The 18,104-nt window shown below is 37.5% G+C and overlaps 4 protein-coding genes and 1 pseudogene across 4 annotated transcripts; all 5 read left to right on the top strand.

The window, feature by feature from the left end:
- Nucleotides 1-429: 429 nt before the first annotated feature.
- Nucleotides 430-3,467, top strand: LOC116016328 (UV-B-induced protein At3g17800, chloroplastic). The gene is made up of 2 exons (XM_031256542.1): nt 430-959; nt 2,419-3,467. The coding sequence occupies exons 1-2, from the start codon at nt 577-579 to the stop codon at nt 3,188-3,190; spliced, it is 1,155 nt and encodes a 384-aa protein (XP_031112402.1). The 5' UTR covers nt 430-576; the 3' UTR covers nt 3,191-3,467.
- Nucleotides 3,468-4,628: 1,161 nt separating this feature from the next.
- LOC116017218 (chloroplast envelope quinone oxidoreductase homolog) lies at nt 4,629-7,391 on the top strand. Its single transcript, XM_031257756.1, has 4 exons — nt 4,629-4,927; nt 5,343-5,484; nt 6,126-6,217; nt 6,430-7,391. Exons 1-4 carry the CDS (start codon nt 4,850-4,852, stop codon nt 7,117-7,119), a joined length of 1,002 nt encoding a protein of 333 aa, XP_031113616.1. The 5' UTR covers nt 4,629-4,849; the 3' UTR covers nt 7,120-7,391.
- A 1,432-nt stretch (nt 7,392-8,823) lies between these two features.
- LOC116017405 lies at nt 8,824-10,910 on the top strand (annotated as a pseudogene).
- A 3,613-nt stretch (nt 10,911-14,523) lies between these two features.
- LOC116016159 (protein FAR1-RELATED SEQUENCE 5-like) lies at nt 14,524-17,136 on the top strand. Its single transcript, XM_031256322.1, has 3 exons — nt 14,524-14,617; nt 15,715-16,531; nt 16,665-17,136. Exons 1-3 carry the CDS (start codon nt 14,524-14,526, stop codon nt 17,134-17,136), a joined length of 1,383 nt encoding a protein of 460 aa, XP_031112182.1.
- On the top strand, nt 17,136-18,104 carry LOC116016158 (protein FAR1-RELATED SEQUENCE 5-like). Its single transcript, XM_031256321.1, has one exon. It carries the CDS (start codon nt 17,136-17,138, stop codon nt 18,102-18,104), a length of 969 nt encoding a protein of 322 aa, XP_031112181.1.

Here is an 18,104-nt window from a genome sequence, read left to right as displayed (position 1 = left end):
ATAAGTGTGTTTCTAAAAAAAAAGTACTTGTGAATTAGACAATATGTAAAGTGCATTCATGTTATAGAAAATATACTTGGTAGTTGGTAATGTTGCGAAATACACTCTAAGTTTGATATAATTAATTTATGTATAAACTTAATAGATATTTACAAAATTGGTTGAATAGTAGTTGTGTGAGGATGTGAGCCAATAGGACACGACACAACAATACAAATGGATATTTTATATTTATCTATAATTTAAAAAAAAAATCTATCTATATTCTATAATATCTAATCTGAATGAATGAATGGGTCACCCCGGGCCCACATCCACAGATTCTTCGCAATCCCTATAGCTACAGCCCACCGTTTCCCCTACGGAAATTCATTCTTTTTTACTCCATTTTTATCCCTTCTTTCTGCGACTGATAACGTTGTTGATCGTTGGTTTATCACCACCTTATCACTCTCTCAGCTCCCATCCCATACAAGATTCCTTATAATCTCTCTCTCTCTCTCTCTCTCTCTCTATTGTACTGCGCTTATCTTTTTTCTTCCTCTTTTTGCGTGGATTTCGGTTATTGGTTGTTGAATGGACTGTGGGCTCTCTTCGTCCTTTCTCAATTCTTCGCCTTTTGCGGGGAAGAGCGTTTTGGCGCCGACGCCGGCGGCGGCGTCCAGATTCGGGTTCCCGAATTCTCGGGTCGGAGGGTCCGGAATCGGGTGGCGGAGAGCCTTTGTTGTGGCGGCGAGTGGGGGACGGGCGAGTAGGAGTCAGTGTGAGTTCAGTGGGTTGAACGCGCCGCTGGAGCCCACCACGCCGTCCGGGAGGTTCTTGAGCACCGTGTTCCAGAACGATCGCGAGTATTTCCCGCTCGCCGTGGAGAAGCAGCTGGAGCAGCTGGCTTACGACAGGGATGAAGCCGCGGCCAGGATGACGCTGAGCTTGGCCTCCGATGAAGCTTGCCTCCACAGGTAGTTTTCACTTTTCCTTCTGTAATTCTGTCACAGATTCGTTACATTTCCATGGATTTTCCTCTCAAGATTAGAGTTTTTTTGCTTTTGCATCGGTAGAAACATGTGAATTTTGAAAATCTTCACCATGGTTGTCTAGAACAAGATTTTAATTGCTTGCAGGAAGGTATAATTCTGCTTTACTGTCTGGTCTAAAAGAATGAATTAGCCAATTAGGTATTTAGCCCTGTGTTTCCGGTTCACAGATCCTTCTACATAAGACGAGCCCGATCAAGATAGAAATGTAATACTAATGAGATATGATTCTATTTGAGAAAAAATGTAATACTTTTAAAACAAGTGTAATATTTAAGTGTTGGAAGAGTTACTTAATGGAAGTGTAATACAGTATAAATACTTGCAATTAAATGTAATATGAGTTTTAAAACAAGTGTAATATTTAAGTGTTAGAAGAGTTACCTAATGGAAGTGTAATACAGTGTAAATACTTACAATTAAATGTAATATGAGTTTGGTCAAGATGGAAACGTAATACTTATGGTGAAAAATGTAATCTTAATCAAAGTTGATCCTAACTTATTTTGAGGAAAAATATAATATTTTAAAAACAAAGTGAAATATTTAGGTGTAAAACTTAGTACTTATGAGGGAAAGTGTAATACTTACGAGAAAATGTAATATTTAGATGTTGAAGAGTTACTTATAAGGAAAAGTGTAATACAATGTGTACTTATGCGTTCCCTTCCCTTATGAGGGAACCGTATAGGAGATTTTGCCTTCAGCAATATAAAATACTGCAAATTTTAGAATGAATGACTCTTAACTATGACTTCATTGTTGCTTGTTCTCCTTATGTGTTAATATATATGTGTGTGTGTGTGTTGCTTGATATGACCTTATTGTTCAGGCTGATCTCTTGGCAGCAAGCTCATTTTATCCATTCTTTAACTACATTGCACTCCTCAGGAAAATAAAGCACAAAAATACTTGGGGATTGCATGGATGGAATCTCTCAGGAACAGCTTGGCCTGGGAATCCATGCTTGATGCTTGTATTTGTGTGTTTCTTCATCTGCTTGTCACATTTTCCTAGGAGCTTTTGGATGATGAGATACTCGGGGCGAGTTTGTTTTGTTCAGTAAAGCCACCTTGTTGGAGTTCCGTTCCCATGGATGATGAGATTGTTTGTTGCTTGGAGATCCGCTAATGGAGTACACATTCTGTGATTGCCATGCAGTACCCCGGTTTTATAAGAGGCAAGCTAGAAACGATAGATAGATTGATAGGAAGTGTTTAGGCGGCTAGATTTTTTGCGAGAAATTATGTTAATGTAGGTCAATTGATTCCTCTGTCTGGTAGGATGTATGCTTTGTTTTATTGCTCGAAGCTTGATAGTTTACTGAGATGAAGAACGTGCTTTCTCGTGGTTTTACTAAGCGTTGAATGTGGTGAATTTCCAGGAGGATTGCCGATTTGAGAGCTCTGGACTGTCGAGCTGCGGTTGAAGATGTGATGTACATGTTAATACTGTACAAGTTCTCGGAGATCAGAGTTCGTTTGGTTCCCCGGCTCTCCAAATGCATTTACATGGGCCGGCTCGAAATATGCCCTTCGAGGGACTGGGAACTCGAGTCCATCCACAGCTTGGAAGTTCTCGACATGGTGAAGGAGCATCTCACGACCGTCGTCGGATGGAGAGCCAACTCCAAAGTCACGGACAACTGGGCCCCCACTCAAGTCCAACGTCTCCATCTCTGCAGGGTCTACGCCGCATCCATTTTGTACGGCTATTTCCTCAAGTCCGCCTCCCTGAGACACCATCTCGAACAGAGCCTCGACGGTCTCAGCCACTTATCTACGCGAGTCTGCCCGTTAGGATCCAAGAACGTCGCCTTCAGCCAGGGTGGCGGTATGCAGCCGTTGCTAACCGGCCCTATATCATTCATCCAGGGCGAGAAGCAGGAAACGCTCAAGTCCTACGTGATGGGTTTTGATCCAGAAACGCTGCAAATGTGTGCAAAACCGAAATCCAAATCGGCCATGAACCTGATCGAGAGGCAAAGCAGTGCGCTGTTTGGGGACGAAAGGTCGGGCCTCCTCGAGAACAATGAAGTGATTTCGACATCGTTGGCGAGTCTTAAAAGAATCGTGCTGGAGGCCATTGCCTTTGGTTCTTTCCTGTGGGACACAGAAGAATATGTGAACAACATATATGATCTTGAGGCCAACTAATTGAGTGGAGAAGAGCAATGGCTGCCATAGTAGTTTCCATGTGTATAGAGTTTTTTCTTTACTGTAATGTTGTATAGTGAGCCACCCACAACCTAATGTACAGAGTCCTCACGGAATTGTGAGTGATCGAACAGATAATTTTGGTTTGATCTTTTGTTTAGTCTCACAGCTATGTGTTTGGATTTCCTGGATCTTCTCATCTTGTGTGGTGGTTTAGTTCTTTTCCCTGAGCTTAAAGACTTAAATCAATAAGTTGATTAATGAAGAATTTTCACCCGATCCGACCTTCATATTTATAAGTATGTGTAGGAATCAATGTATTTTCCATATCAAGAATAAATAGTTCATGAATTTAGATAAGAGATGTGAACTACACTATAAAGATCCATTGAATCGGTGACCTTCAAATATGATAATCGTATTTTATTCTTTTTTGGACTCGCTATAAACAATTGTTACAGAAAAATAAACACGTGTCACATTTGTAATTGAAGCATCAACATGTTTAGTTGGTATGACTCTAAATTAAAAATGTAACGTATTCTAATTCCTTTTTATTGAATATTTGGTTAAAATTAATATATGTGACAACAAATAAACATTGTATATTAAATAAGACAAAAATAATACTTGATAGTATGAAACTAATTAAAAAGTTCTCAAATAAAAATGAAAAATAATTCCTATGTGTCCCCAAAATATCAATAAATAATATATTATATGTTGAAGAAAATTAATATATAGCTTAATAGTCAATGTACTCATGTGTCTCCAAAAGATCAATTTGTTTGTCCAAATTATAAGGGTTTAGCTAGGAGAGATTGGAGTTGTATAATGCAAATTATAAAAGGTTTGGCTAGAGCAAGGCCATTGGAGTAAGTCACGCGTGGACATGACTTGCACAAGCATGTGAGGGTGATTGCATTTTCTTTTCCGCTCTTTTATTTCTCAGTATTGTTTGGTGACTTTGCTTCACCGTTTTTTTTTTTAAAGAGTACTCAAGACCACTGAATTTGTTCTTTATGATGGTTACTAGTCGGTAATTGTGTAAGAGTAACTTTGGATACGATTTATGTAATACTTGTCTTTTCTTTTCAATGAATCATAAAAAAAAAGAAAAAAGATTGTTTTATTTGTCCTTAAATAACTTTAGCCTTTTAGGTAAGAATTATGAGTATTTAAAAAAAAAAAACAAATTAGGTATGTTATCTTCTATACATTTAGTTTTATTTTTTTAAACCAATTATAATATTAAGTACGAATATCAATCTTAAAAATAAAAAAGTACGAATATCAATCTTAATCAAGTGGGTGAAAAATTTAGTCCAATTACTCTAAATTTGTAATGACTCGAATTGAATGATTGGCATCTATGTTTATGGGTAGCAATATGAAATATGAAGAAAGTGAACGTGGACGTTTGGGTGGCATTGGTACATTGCATTGTAGACTGTAGAGTAGAAAGAAGTGATTGGACTAGGCAGGAAGTAGCGAGAAAGGTGTTTTTCGTCAATTCAGGCACGTACCGACACTCCGACATTGCAATTCTGGAAAATATCGATTCATACAATCATACATACACTGTCCCTCCGGCTTTGCAGAAGAAGATTTGCATTCTGCAACTACTTGGTAAAAAGGCGAGAGCTTTTCGGGTCGGGTATGGCTGCCGCCGGGACTGTGAGGCTTATGCACGCGGTGCAGTACGACAGCTACGGCGGAGGAGCCGCAGCTTTGAAGGTTCTTTTTTTCCTGCAATTATTTTTTGCTTCTTTCTGTCCTTTTCACTGCTGTGTTGTTGCTTAAGTTCCTAGTTTTCGGCCTTCTGTGATTCTTGAAGATGTCTTGTTATTTTTTTTCCTTGATTGTATAGTTCTGTAGCGATTTTATACTCAGTAGTCAGCAGAGTAAATTGATTTTTCCCCAAATAGAGAGAGGGAGAGAGATCTAAGGTTTATGTCAATTGTGTATGAAATACATTACTGTGGTTGCGGGTTGCCCCGGATTAGTGTTGTTCTAAATTTATAAGCTGTACTGCTGTAGTGCCCAGTAGACAATGAAATGTTTAATTCAGAGTGGTAATCAACAGATTTATATGCCACAAAATGATATAGGGTTGTGTGAGCTTGCAATTGATGGGCTTTGTTTGTTGCAGCATGTTGAAGTTCCTGTACCTACTCCCAAGAAAGGTGAGCTCTTGGTGAAGATGGAAGCAGTAAGCATAAATCCAGTTGATTGGAAAATTCAAACAGGTGCCATACGACCCATCTTTCCCCGCAAATTTCCTCATATTCCAGGTATGCTCGTTCTGCTTACCTATCTTTCATCTGTCGTATTAGGGCCAACACTAACTGGTTTTTGTAGATGTGATTGTAAGTACTTAAAAGAAACTTAGATAACGAGATGATTGATTGATGTTGTATGATGCTGATATTGTCCTGTTTTCCCCTTCCCGGAAAGAAATGACGAAAGAAGAACAGCCAATTTACCACACTCCCGTAACCTCCCTTAGTAACTCGCCAATTCCCATCCCCCAGGCAACTGCCACCGGCCTCCCACTAACCCCTAATGGCCTAATGTGGCATCTAGAAATGAAACCAATTGTCCTTGGAATTATTTCCCTTGTTTTGAAGTTGATTTGATGCACTAGTTGTGACTAGTCTTCTGGCCTAACTTTTGTTTGTTGTCATTATTTTTCCATTTATAGTTCGCTGCTGCATATTGATTCTCCCTGCAGCCTAATTTTTAGCGGCCTTTGTTTTCATTGCTATCAGCCACGATGTTACCAAATACCCATTGCTAAGTGTACCAAGATGTGTGTTGAACAGTTACCCTTATAATAGATCTGTTTGTATTCTTCTATTTCTTTCTTGCATTAGTTTTATATAGTAACTTCAATCTCGCTATAATCTTTCTGTTCTTTCTTGCACGGGAGCAGCTAGTGATGTAGCGGGAGAGGTAGTGGAGGTTGGTTCTGGTGTTCAAAATTTCAAAGTAGGTGACAAAGTTGTGGCTACAATCAGCACTCGTGTGAGTATCATTACATTTGGGAATATCCTCTAGTCATAAAATTTTCTGATCAAATGAGATTTTTCGTTTAAATGACTTAATATGCTATGACATATGATAGTATCAAATGTGCATTACTCAAAAATCATTGGCACAAAAATGGATGATAAGATTTGGCATTTTGAAGATCATTTGTGCATTCGTTAACTTGATAATTGTTATCACGATAACAGGACGGAGGTGGATTAGCGGAGTATGCTGTGACAAAGGAGAGCTTGACCGCTGCGAGGCCACCCGAAGTATCAGCAGCTGATGCTGCAGCCCTTCCCATCGCTGGCCTTACAGCTCACGAGGCGCTAACCCGAGTTGCGGGGGTCAAGCTCGACGGGAGCGGTCCTAGGAAGAACATCCTCGTGACTGCTGCCTCCGGTGGCGTGGGCCACTACGCTGTCCAACTGGCAAAGCTGGGGAACACACACGTCACAGCCACGTGCGGGGCGCGCAACATCGAGTTCCTGAAGAGCTTAGGCGCAGACGAGGTCCTCGACTACAAGACCCCCGAGGGAGCAGCTCTTCACAGCCCATCGGGCCAGAAATACGATGCTGTCGTCCACTGCACCTCGGGAATTCCCTGGTCAACCTTCGACCCCAATCTCAGCGACAACGGCAAGGTAATCGATCTAACTCCCACCCCCGCCGCCCTCTTAACGTTCGCCCTCAAGAAGCTCACCTTCTCAAAGAAGCAGCTGGTGCCATTGATTTTATCTGCCAAAGCTGAGAACCTAGACTACCTGGTTAAACTGGTGAAAGAGGGGAAGCTTAAAACTGTTATAGACTCAAAATACCCTCTGAGCAAGGCAGAAGATGCTTGGACTAGGAGCATTGAGGGACATGCCACAGGGAAGATAATTGTGGAACCATAAAACATTATATATAATGTTGTATGAAATGGATAAAATGGATGTGTGGTCTGTTAATGTCCTCAATAACCAAGTAGTTGGAACCATTACAAGGTTGTACTGATGTATGATGCAACTAGGAATATACTATAGTTGTTGATATCCCTCGAGTTTCATATCCTAAGTGTGTATTTGGAAGTGTTTTTATTGTCACACTTGTGTAAAATCGTCTTACGGATTTTAATTCGTGAGATGGATCAAATCTATGATTTAATATCTTGTTACTTATATCCTAAGTATGTTTTTATCCTAAGTATGTTTTTAATATCCTAAGTATGTTTTTATTATCTATGATAATAGCTTGTTACTTATGATACAAAGCATAATACTTATAAAATTTAATATCAATTTGAATTAACTAAGGGTGTGTTAGGAATGAGTATCAAAGTCATTGTTATTGTTTGGCTAACAGGTTTTTAGAACACTACTATGAGTTTTGATTACTACTTAATTTCAAAACCCATTTCCTAATAAAATAAGGATTTCATTACCTTCTTCCTCCGCTTCCCCAACTATTAATAATAATTCTCATTCTACCCTACTACGGGTTGTTATGCCGTGGACCCAGGTCCATCTTGCAAGGTGGACCTGAGTCTACATTCACATACACTATACTCTACATTCACAATTTGTAAACTCCACATTCACACATTACAGGATTATATGTTTAGTAACTATACTCTACATTCACATACACTATACTCTACATTCACAATTTGTAAACTCCACATTCACACATTCAAAACTCTATATTCACAGGTCTTATACTCCACATTCACAACTTGAGAACTCTACATTCACACATTATAGGGCTACAAATTGCTAGAACTTCTTAACTCTATTACAGATTCACACATGCATAACTCTACATTCACGATTTCTATACTCCATATTCACAATTTGAAACCTTCACATTCACACATTTCTGGGCAACTCTACATTCACACAATCATAAATCTACATTCACGATTTCTATACTCTACCTTCACACTTTGAAACCTCTACACTCACACATTTTTTGACAACTCTATATTCAGCAATATGTTTACTAATTAAAAAAAAAAAAGAGACTAAAACAATGTAGTTTTGGACCCAGGTCCACCTTGGTCCACAGCATAATTTGCCCCCTACTACCTTGTGGTCTAGTGGCACTCGGTTTACACTCCCACATGGAAGGGAGTGAGTTCGAGCCATTTACATTGTAACAGAGTCAGTAATTAAAAAAAATAAAAATGAATAGTGAATGTGATATGCAAAATGAGAGAAATTGAGTAATTCATAAAAATGAAGTGTCACTTTCTCTTTTTGAAATGTAAGAAAAGCTCATTATAGAAAGTTTCCGTTGATTGTGGACAAACTGGGCCGTTACTCCTGTTATCGTACCTCACAAGGCAATCCATGACTGCGAGGTGTGCGGTTACCACATCCCAGAGAGTTTCTTGAGCGAGACGACAGCAAAAACTTAGCCCAATTAATTTGAAATAAATTTAATGAATGGAATTGATTAATCTGAAATCAAATGAGTCAGCTGTTTGACTAACAAACATTTTTTAAACTAGTAATATTTTTGGGTAGGAATATGGGAAAGTGAGCTGAGCTTATAAATGTTGGACTAGGCACGACCGCACGAAGTAGCGAGGAACGTGTTTTTCGTCAACGCTGAAAAATATTGATTCATTCATTTTATTAGCTGTCCGGCTTTGCTGATTTCCATTCTGCAACTACTCTTCAGTTCACAACTTGGTAAAAAGATTAGAGCTTTTAATTCGGGTATGGCTACCGCCGGTAGAATTATGCACGCGGTGCAGTACGACGGCTACGGCGGAGGAACCGCCGCTTTAAAGGTTCTTATTTCACTAAATTTTTCCTGCAATTGTTTTTTGGTTCTGCCCTTTCCACTGTTGTTGCTTAAATTCCTAGTTTTCGGCCTCTTGGGTTTCTGGTTTTCTGTGATTCTTGAAGATGCATTGTTATTTATTTTTCTAAGGTTTATGTAAATTGTGTATGAAAGAATTTTCTGTGGGCAGAATATAGTTAATACTGCTACTATACCAGCCTGCAAATTTGTGTAATTGCCCATATCAATCAGCCATTTTTGTTCTAAGGGCCGCTTCCTCTAGGAGAAACTTGTAAACTTGTGGTTACCAAGTCAACAGTCTGGCTATGTTTTCCCTCAGTTTAGTGTACTTCTAAATTTGTAGGCTGTAGTGTCCATTAGACCATGAAATGTTTAATTCAGAGTGGTGATCAACAAATTCATATGCCACAATATTATGTGTTTATGGATAGATGGCATCAAAGGCATTCATATTGATTTGTGAGCTTGCAATTGATCGATGGACTTTGCTTGTTGCAGCATGTTGAAGTTCCTGTACCTACTCCCAAGAAAGGCGAGCTCTTGGTGAAGATGGAAGCGGTAAGCATAAATCCAGTTGATTGGAAAGTTCAAGCTGGTTCCTTACGACCCATGTTTCATTCCCCGCAAATTTCCTCATATTCCAGGTATGTTCTGCGTACTTATCTTTCTGTCTGCACTCTTGTACTCTATCTGTCATATTAGAGCCGATGGTTATTTGGACCTTTATATGATTAGTGATTTTGTATCTGTTTGTATTCTTTTCTTGCATTAGTTTTATATGGTAGCTTTAATCTTGCTATAATCTTTCCGTTCTTTCTTGCTCGCATTGGAGCAGTTGTTGATATAGCGGGAGAGGTAGTCGAGGTTGGTTCTGGTGTTCAGAGTTTCAAAGTAGGTGACAAAATTGTGGCTGGCTACAAACAGCATTGGTGTGAGTATCATTACATTCCAATGTTTTGGTCTCAATTTTGTTTCTTGCAACACTTTCTATTTGATGAAGATGTATGGATAAACATTTGGGGATATTATCTCGTCATATAATTTTCTGATCAAACAAGATTTTTCGTTTGAATGACTTGATATACTAGGATAGTATAGGATTTTGCACATTGAAGATAAATGTTATCACGAAAACAGGATGGAGGTGGATTAGCGGAGTATGCTGTGACAGTTGCGAGGCCGCTTGAAGTATCAGCAGCCGATGCTGCAGCCCTTCCCATTGCTCACGAGGCGCTAACCCGAGTTGTGGGGGTCAAGCTCGACGGGAGCGGTCCTAGGAGGAACATCCTCGTGACTGCTGCCTCCGGGGGCGTGGGCCACTACGCTGTCCAACTGGCAAAGCTGGGGAACACGCACGTCACAGCCACGTGCGGGGCGCGCAACATCGAGCTCGACGAGGTCCTCGACTACAAGACCCCCGAGGGGGCAGCTCATCGGGCCAGAAATACGACATAGTCATCCACTGCGCCTCGGGAATTCCCTGGTCTACCTTCGACCCCAATCTCAGCGACAACGGCAAGGTAATCGACCTCACTCCCACCCCCGGGACCTACTTAACGGTTGCCCTCAAGAAGCTCAGCTTCTCGAAGAAGCAGCTGGTGCCATTGGTTTTATCTGCCAAAGCTGAGAACCTGGACTACCTGGTTAAACTGGTGAAAGAGGGGAAGCTTAAAACTGTTATAGACTCAAAACACCCTCTGAGCAAGGCAGAAGATTCTTGGAGTATGAGCATTGAGGGACATGCCACAGGGAAGATAATTGTAGAGCCATAGAACTATATATATATATATATATAATGTTGTATGAAATGGATAAAATGGATGTGTGGTGTGTTTAATGTCCTCTAAGAACCATGTAGTTGGAACCTCTATGGTGTAACTAGTAATATACTATAGTTGATATACATTTGTTGCTGTGAAATTACTTCAAACATCTTGTTATACATTAAATATTAAATGTGTATTTCTTCTCAAAAAAAAAAAAAATATTAAATGCGTATTTTTTTTTTTTTTTTTGTATTTTTGTATTTTATATTTTTTATATATGTTTTTTGTCCTTGAATTATATATGTCAACTATTTTTGTTTCTCAATTGTGTGTGAAGGGTTTTTTCTGTTGATGATTGCTTTTTTTTTTTCTTTTTTTTTTTGGTACATGTTTTGTTTAGGTATAAACAGTTATTTTGTAGATAATAGATGAATAATAAGATACACTAAATTTAAGACAAAATAACTTTTTGACTGGACATATTTTTGTATTTTAATGTGGCTTGCTCTTGTCATGTGTCGTGATACAAGAGAACTGAGAAAAATTATGGATCACTTTTTTTTAAAAAAACAAAAATTATGGATCACTTTTTTTATTAGATGAATCAGAATACGTCATGTAAGGAGGAAATAAAACACGGGATAACAGATTAAAAACCCTAACGTTGCCTCCCTTTTCTCTCTAAAACCTGCTCAATTTCGGCTTCCACCGCCGGCCTCCGGCCGGAACTCTAATGGAGCTTTGAGCCAGCGATTTTGCATTGGTCACCTTCTACGTTTGCTCTCGCTCTTCTTCCGCCCCGACCACCGTCGCAGCTCCGTCCGCCTCCAACCACCGCCACAGATCTTCTTCTTTAGTTTTTTCTCCCTTTGAATAAAATAATAGTAGGTAGGTATTGGGTTTGTGTTGGTAGTCTTGAACTCCCAACTCTACTTTGACTTTACCCACTTTTTATTTTCTCTATTATTGTGTTTTCCTCTTGTTACTTTCACGAGCATTTTTCTTCTTTTTCCTCTCATTATTTTCACGAGCTTTTCATTTTCATTAGCATAAATCGTTTAGTTTGGTTTCGGCAAGTGTTGATCTTATCCTGGGCGAGCAAAAAAGAATGATGACGAAGATCCAAATATTTGATGAAGCTTTAAGTTCCCTGAAGGAACATAGCTTCCTAGTTATGAAACAGTCTGTGATTCAAGTTTTCTATAGCATAGTTAGAAAAGTTGTTTCTATGTCTGACTATAAGGAATGATTTACCATTTCATTGATCATTGATGTAAACGTTTTATGTTATGAATTAATGAAATAGCTACGTTTATCTTTAAAAAAAAACACGGGATAACAATGGGAAAGACGGTAGTAATATTGCATAAATTTGCAAACTTTATAAGTGCACTTTGAAATAAGATGAGAGATAAATTTAGAATTATACATTGACGGAAGATGTATACTTGTATAGCTTGCATGGATCGGAAGCATAATGGGCTCGAATCTGTCAATAAGATGGGCCAAATACATAAGTTGGCCCAATCGAGGTGATGATTGTGGTCAAGAACATGATTAAATTATTGTGTGGATCATGATCCACATATTTATGTAGACAATGAATGCAATATAAATTTTTAATATACTAAAAATACATTATTTGACAATATATAAAAAATCATGTATCTTTCAAATGATTTACTTTTAATATATTATAAATATACTTTTTATTTATGGTTCACACAAATGTGTGGACCATGGTCCATGAAGTAATGATTGTCTTCCACGCCCATGTTATTGGCAAATTATTGTATAGACCATAATAAATAATGTAATTTTAGTACACAAATAATATACTTTTTCTGAATATAATGTAAATTTTAATATACTAAAAGTATATTATTTTTGTACTAAATATACATTATTTGTTAGTATGATCCACACAATAATGATTGTTTTCAAGATTGTACCAACCCATTGCAATATTAATTACACACATACATGTCTTAATATTATTTGTGTACAACATACTAATATATATATATATATATATATATATATATATATATATATATATATAGTACTACTGGCTTTATTACATTGTAGTATATGTTTATCTATATTTTCTCAACTTGTTGAAACACAAAAAGTTAATATCCTTGATCTCATGACTTTTCATTTGGGAGAGTCGCTACATGCTACTCGATCATTGCTCAAGATAAACTGATTACAGCTAGTATCAATATTGTGTGGTGATGCAGGGACCTACCTACCTGCAATTTATGGCACGATATATATTGAATGCGATGGCATATTATTTTTCTCTTATGAAAATGCAAATTTAATTACAAATTTTAACTCTTCTTCTTGGCTTTATCCTATTATTGTTTAAAACGTTTTTCCCAACAATAGCAATCACGACAACATTTTATCATGCCCTATTAATCAGTAAATTATTGTCCACACAGTACTATGCGAATCAATAAAAATATATTATTTACGTACTAAATTTACACTATTTCATAGTATGACTCACAAAATGATTGTCATCAGAGATGGATCCACCATAGGGACAGTGGGGGCAGCTACCCCACTCACCCCACCCCTACCCATACATAGCCCTTATATATATATATATATANTATATATATATATATATATATATATATATATATATATATATATATATATGTATATATATATATATATATGTATATATATATATATATGTATATATATATGTATATACATATATGTATATATATATATATACATATATGTATATATATATATGTATGTATGTATAGTACATTTTTAGATATAAATATATAAAAATAGATATAAATAACAATTGACTAGTTATTTTGATTGGACAGTGTGTGTGTTTACTTAAGAAATGGTAAGGGTTTAAATCCTTCAATGTGTAACTTTTTGTATTTATAATGTTTTTTTATTTAAATTATAAATATTTTTTCTATTTAAATTATTTTATCAAATTAATTATGTTTCATATATTGTTATTTAGTAATGTTGTCCACACAGTACTATCCGAATCAATAAAAATATATTATTTACGTACTAAATATACACTATTTGATAGTATGACTCACAAAATGATTGTCATTAGAGACGGATCCACCATAGGGACAGTGGGGGCAGCTACCCCACTCACCCCACCCCTACCCATACATAGTCCTTATATATATATACATACATATANGGATCCACCATAGGGACAGTGGGGGCAGCTACCCCACTCACCCCACCCCTACCCATACATAGTCCTTATATATATATATATATATATATATATATATATATATATATATATATATATATATATATATATATATATATATGTATGTATGTATATATATATGTATATGTATATATATATGTATATGTATATATATATACATATATGTATATATATATACATATATATATATATAGACCCTTATTCACATGAGGACTATATAGTATAGAGGACTATAAGGACCAATCATAGCCATCCATAGAATTTTAATAAATGGTTGAGATGTAATGTGAGGGATCACATGGATTAGATCAGATTATAAGGTGAAGGTTAATTTGGACCATTACTAATTTACTAGTGGCTGTAATTAGGGAATGAAAATAATTGCCTTTCAATTGACTCCACGATCCATTATTAATTATGGCAACAAATCATATGTAATGGCATTACCATCTCATTAGTTCTGACCGTGTGAAGGCAGCACAAGTGGTTGTAAAGAGAAAAACATGGAGGCAATTAAGTTGTTTGAAGATGACAATAATATGGATGTAGAAGGCAACGTGATGGCAGAGGAAAACATTGTTACGGCACCAAACGACGGTAAGTTACGAACCTCCCATCGATTTCGATTATTTTTTAAAGGAATACGACTTCTGATAATTGTGTGCCAATCGTGTGTGGGGTGTGTGCCACGGTGTACGAATTATTGAAGGGGGAAAACCTCCATAATGGTATATTTAGTTGGGTTAATTCTGGTGGAGAAGAGTGTTAGCAGTATAGAATTTATGTTATGACTATTGGAGATTTATGTACTTGGGTGTTGCATAAGATGAATGTAGTGTGAACCATTTGGGAGGATTTTGGTAGGGCTAAAAAATGCGAGTACAAATTCATAAGTTTATGGACTAAGGTGTGTGCATTTGATAATAGTAATTTGTGCCCATGATGTAAGTATTGTGTAAAACCAATGAGATTATGCTAGGGAAAAATGGCAGTAGGTTAAATTTGATTTGGAAGAGTAGTTTTGATCAGCTCCATATAGATGAATATTAATAAATACATTATCGTTTATTAAGAGCACAACATACTGGTGGTATATTCATTAATATGGGAGTGAGGTGTATTTATTGAGTAGGGTGTGTGCATTTCTTTTGATAATTATGTGCCAATAAGTCAGTTTTTGTGTGCATGACGAGGGCTTATGATTAGTGCGTGAAAAATGGCGTGTTGTGTTGAATTCATAGTGGTTAATGATTTGGAATAATACTTTTGATCATCTCCATATAGATGTATATTAAGAAATAAAGTACGGTTTATAAATAGCATATCATAATGGTGGAAAATTTAGTAATGTGGGAGTGAGGTGTATGTATTGACTAGGATGTGTGCATTTGTGTTTATAATTATGTGCCAATAGGTCAGTTTTTGTGTGCAGGACGAGCGATTATGGTGGCGTGAAAATGGCGTGTTGTGTTGTATTTGATGTGGTTATTGAGTTGGGCTCGTAGTTGTTTTCGATTACATATACATTTATGTCTTAGAAATTATTGTCTGAAGTATTGATATGAAGTTCGGATTTATTGTTCTTGTTTACATTATTTAATAATGTGCAGTTATGATCCATGTAGAATGATTGGGAAAGGCTAATTATTGATATAGTGTAAGGCTGATAATTTTAAATGTACAACCTGTTGCAGCGGAAGGGAATATTGAGTCATCTGGTGTGCATAGTTGGCAAGGAGATACTAATTATTTTATTCCGGAGTGTTGTGAAAAGAAAAAACCTGTCATCGGGCAACAGTTCGCATCAATGGAAGAAGGTGTGGCGTTTTATAAACTTTACGCAGTTGAAGCCGGATTTGATGTACGATGCAGCACAGTGAGGAAGAACAAAGAAGGATATATAGAAGTTAGGTATTTACTTTGTTCACGGGAAGGGCACACAACAAGCACAAATGACGGGACTAATTGTAACGATGAGGATGCCACACCAAACACAAAAACACGACGACGCGTGTCGAACAGGGTGGGTTGTAATGCTAGGTGTGTCATTAGGCGAAGAAAGGATAGGGTGTACGCAATTACTATTTTTGAAGAAAAACACAACCACCCACTGTGCTCAGAGTCTGGTAGAATGTTCCTGAAGATAAACCGTTCGTTAGATGTTGGACACCAAGAATTCATATCAGCGTGTGCGAAAGCTAACATAGGAACCTCTAAAGCATTTGAACTGTACGCAGAATTAACGGGAGGTTTTGATAAAGTGGGTGCGACTTGTGTGGATTTTAGAAATTGCAAGAGAGACGTCAATGCATATCTACATGAAGCTGACGCACAAGCAGTGGTAGACAAGTATAGGAAAAAACAATTACTATTTCCAACCTATACCTTTGAATACGAAACAGATGATGAACAGCAACTACGAGGGCTATTCTGGGCCGACCCAATAGCCAAGGAGAACTTCCAAAGATTTGGAGATATGGTATCTTTCGATGCTACATACAGCACGAACAGGTGACTGAAAGGATATCATGCAAATATTTATTTATGTGATACACTATTAATATGTAAAGTATATTGTGTGCATAGAAGGGAATTATTGAATGCGTATTAAAAAAAACTTTGAAATTCCAATTGAAAATTGCAGGTACAATATGGTATTCGTGCCATTTACAGGGATTGATAACAACAAGAAGTGCGTCACATTTGGAGCAAGACTCATCTCAAAGGAAAACAAAGAATCATATGCGTGGCTGTTGAATGCATTCAAGCGGTGTATGGGGCACAATCCTGCATGCGTAATAACACACCAAGACCCAGCAATGAAGGAAGTAATACCCCAGATTTTCCCGGATACACGCCACCGTTTTTGTATGTGGCACATCATGACGAAAGTAAATGAAAAGGTGGGAGTGAAACTAGCCAAGGACGAAATATTCCGGAGAAAATTAAATGCAGTGGTGTGGGATGAAACGTTGGGTCGTGAAGAGTTTGAGGTCAAGTGGCACGAAATAATGACAGAATATAAGCTACAAAAAGACAAATGGTTGACACAATTGTTTGATGTGAGATCGAATTGGATAGAGGCGTACTTCAGTGACTTTTTTTGGGTGGGCTAATGCGAACAACATCACGATCCGAGGCAGAGAACAGCGTATTTGGGGCATGTATCAATGAGCACGGAACATTGCTAGAGTTTTTCACACAATTTGAAAGTGCGATTGAATTGCAGCGTCACAAGCAAGCAAGATTAGATGCAGAGTGTGAATCGTCACTCCCACCCACAAAGACACCATTGCTGATTGAGAAGCACGCAACCTCTGTGTACACAATTACCATGTTTTATGATGTGCAGACGAAGATATTCGAAGGTTGTTTTGCATGCAAAATCACAAACAAGGAACAAACAGATGAGAAGTATGTGTATACGGTCAAGGAAGGGCACATGAAAATTTTCATGGTGAAATACGTAAGAGAACATATGGAAGTAAAGTGTTCATGTGGGAAGTTCAACAGGGTTGGGATTTTGTGTAGGCACGCTTTTGTAGTGCTAAAGGACAATGACGCTGAGATGATTCCAACAAAGTACGTACTTGACAGGTGGAAAAAAAATTCATGTATACAGGAAACAAGCAGTACAGGCAAAGGAGGAAGTGGCAGATGCAGTAGAGAAGAAGAAAATAGCAAACTAGCATCAAAACTGTGTACAGAGTTCTATAACTACTTGGCACTTTCGAAGGAGAACACAGTAAAGATGCAAGAAATGCTGACCTTTATGATGGAAAACAAAGAAAAAATGGTGACTAGGAATGCAAAGGCACAGGACAAAAGCAAGAGTAGTGAGCTATTGGAAACATTTTATGGGGCACAGACAAGCAGTATCATAACAGTCAAGCCACCACAACTGTCAAAAAACAAAGGAAGCGATAAGCGATTGAAGAGTGGACGTGAAAAAGCGGTAGAAAAAAAGAAGCAAGACGGACGAAAATGCCATTACTGTGGTCAAAAACCAGCACGTCACGACTCTCGTAACTGCCTATTGAACCCAAATTCAAAAGAAAATCTGAAGAACAAGGAGAAAGCATAG

This window comes from Ipomoea triloba, chromosome 4, assembly GCF_003576645.1.
Source record: "Ipomoea triloba cultivar NCNSP0323 chromosome 4, ASM357664v1".
Lineage (NCBI taxonomy): Eukaryota > Viridiplantae > Streptophyta > Magnoliopsida > Solanales > Convolvulaceae > Ipomoea > Ipomoea triloba.
Note: the sequence above shows the minus strand (reverse complement) of the source record. Positions and strands in the feature narration are given on the sequence as shown.

Bases quoted from the DNA above. Each gene is read 5' to 3' on its own strand.
- LOC116016328 (XM_031256542.1), top strand. From the start codon at position 577: ATGGACTGTGGGCTCTCTTCGTCCTTTCTCAATTCTTCGCCTTTTGCG. The intron at 960-2,418 runs GTAGTTTTCACT...GTGAATTTCCAG, and splicing joins GATGAAGCTTGCCTCCACAG to GAGGATTGCCGATTTGAGAG.
- LOC116017218 (XM_031257756.1), top strand. From the start codon at position 4,850: ATGGCTGCCGCCGGGACTGTGAGGCTTATGCACGCGGTGCAGTACGAC. The intron at 4,928-5,342 runs GTTCTTTTTTTC...TGTTTGTTGCAG, and splicing joins GAGGAGCCGCAGCTTTGAAG to CATGTTGAAGTTCCTGTACC. The intron at 6,218-6,429 runs GTGAGTATCATT...TCACGATAACAG, and splicing joins TGGCTACAATCAGCACTCGT to GACGGAGGTGGATTAGCGGA.
- LOC116016159 (XM_031256322.1), top strand. From the start codon at position 14,524: ATGGAGGCAATTAAGTTGTTTGAAGATGACAATAATATGGATGTAGAA. The intron at 14,618-15,714 runs GTAAGTTACGAA...AACCTGTTGCAG, and splicing joins TGTTACGGCACCAAACGACG to CGGAAGGGAATATTGAGTCA. The intron at 16,532-16,664 runs GTGACTGAAAGG...TGAAAATTGCAG, and splicing joins GCTACATACAGCACGAACAG to GTACAATATGGTATTCGTGC.
- LOC116016158 (XM_031256321.1), top strand. From the start codon at position 17,136: ATGCGAACAACATCACGATCCGAGGCAGAGAACAGCGTATTTGGGGCA.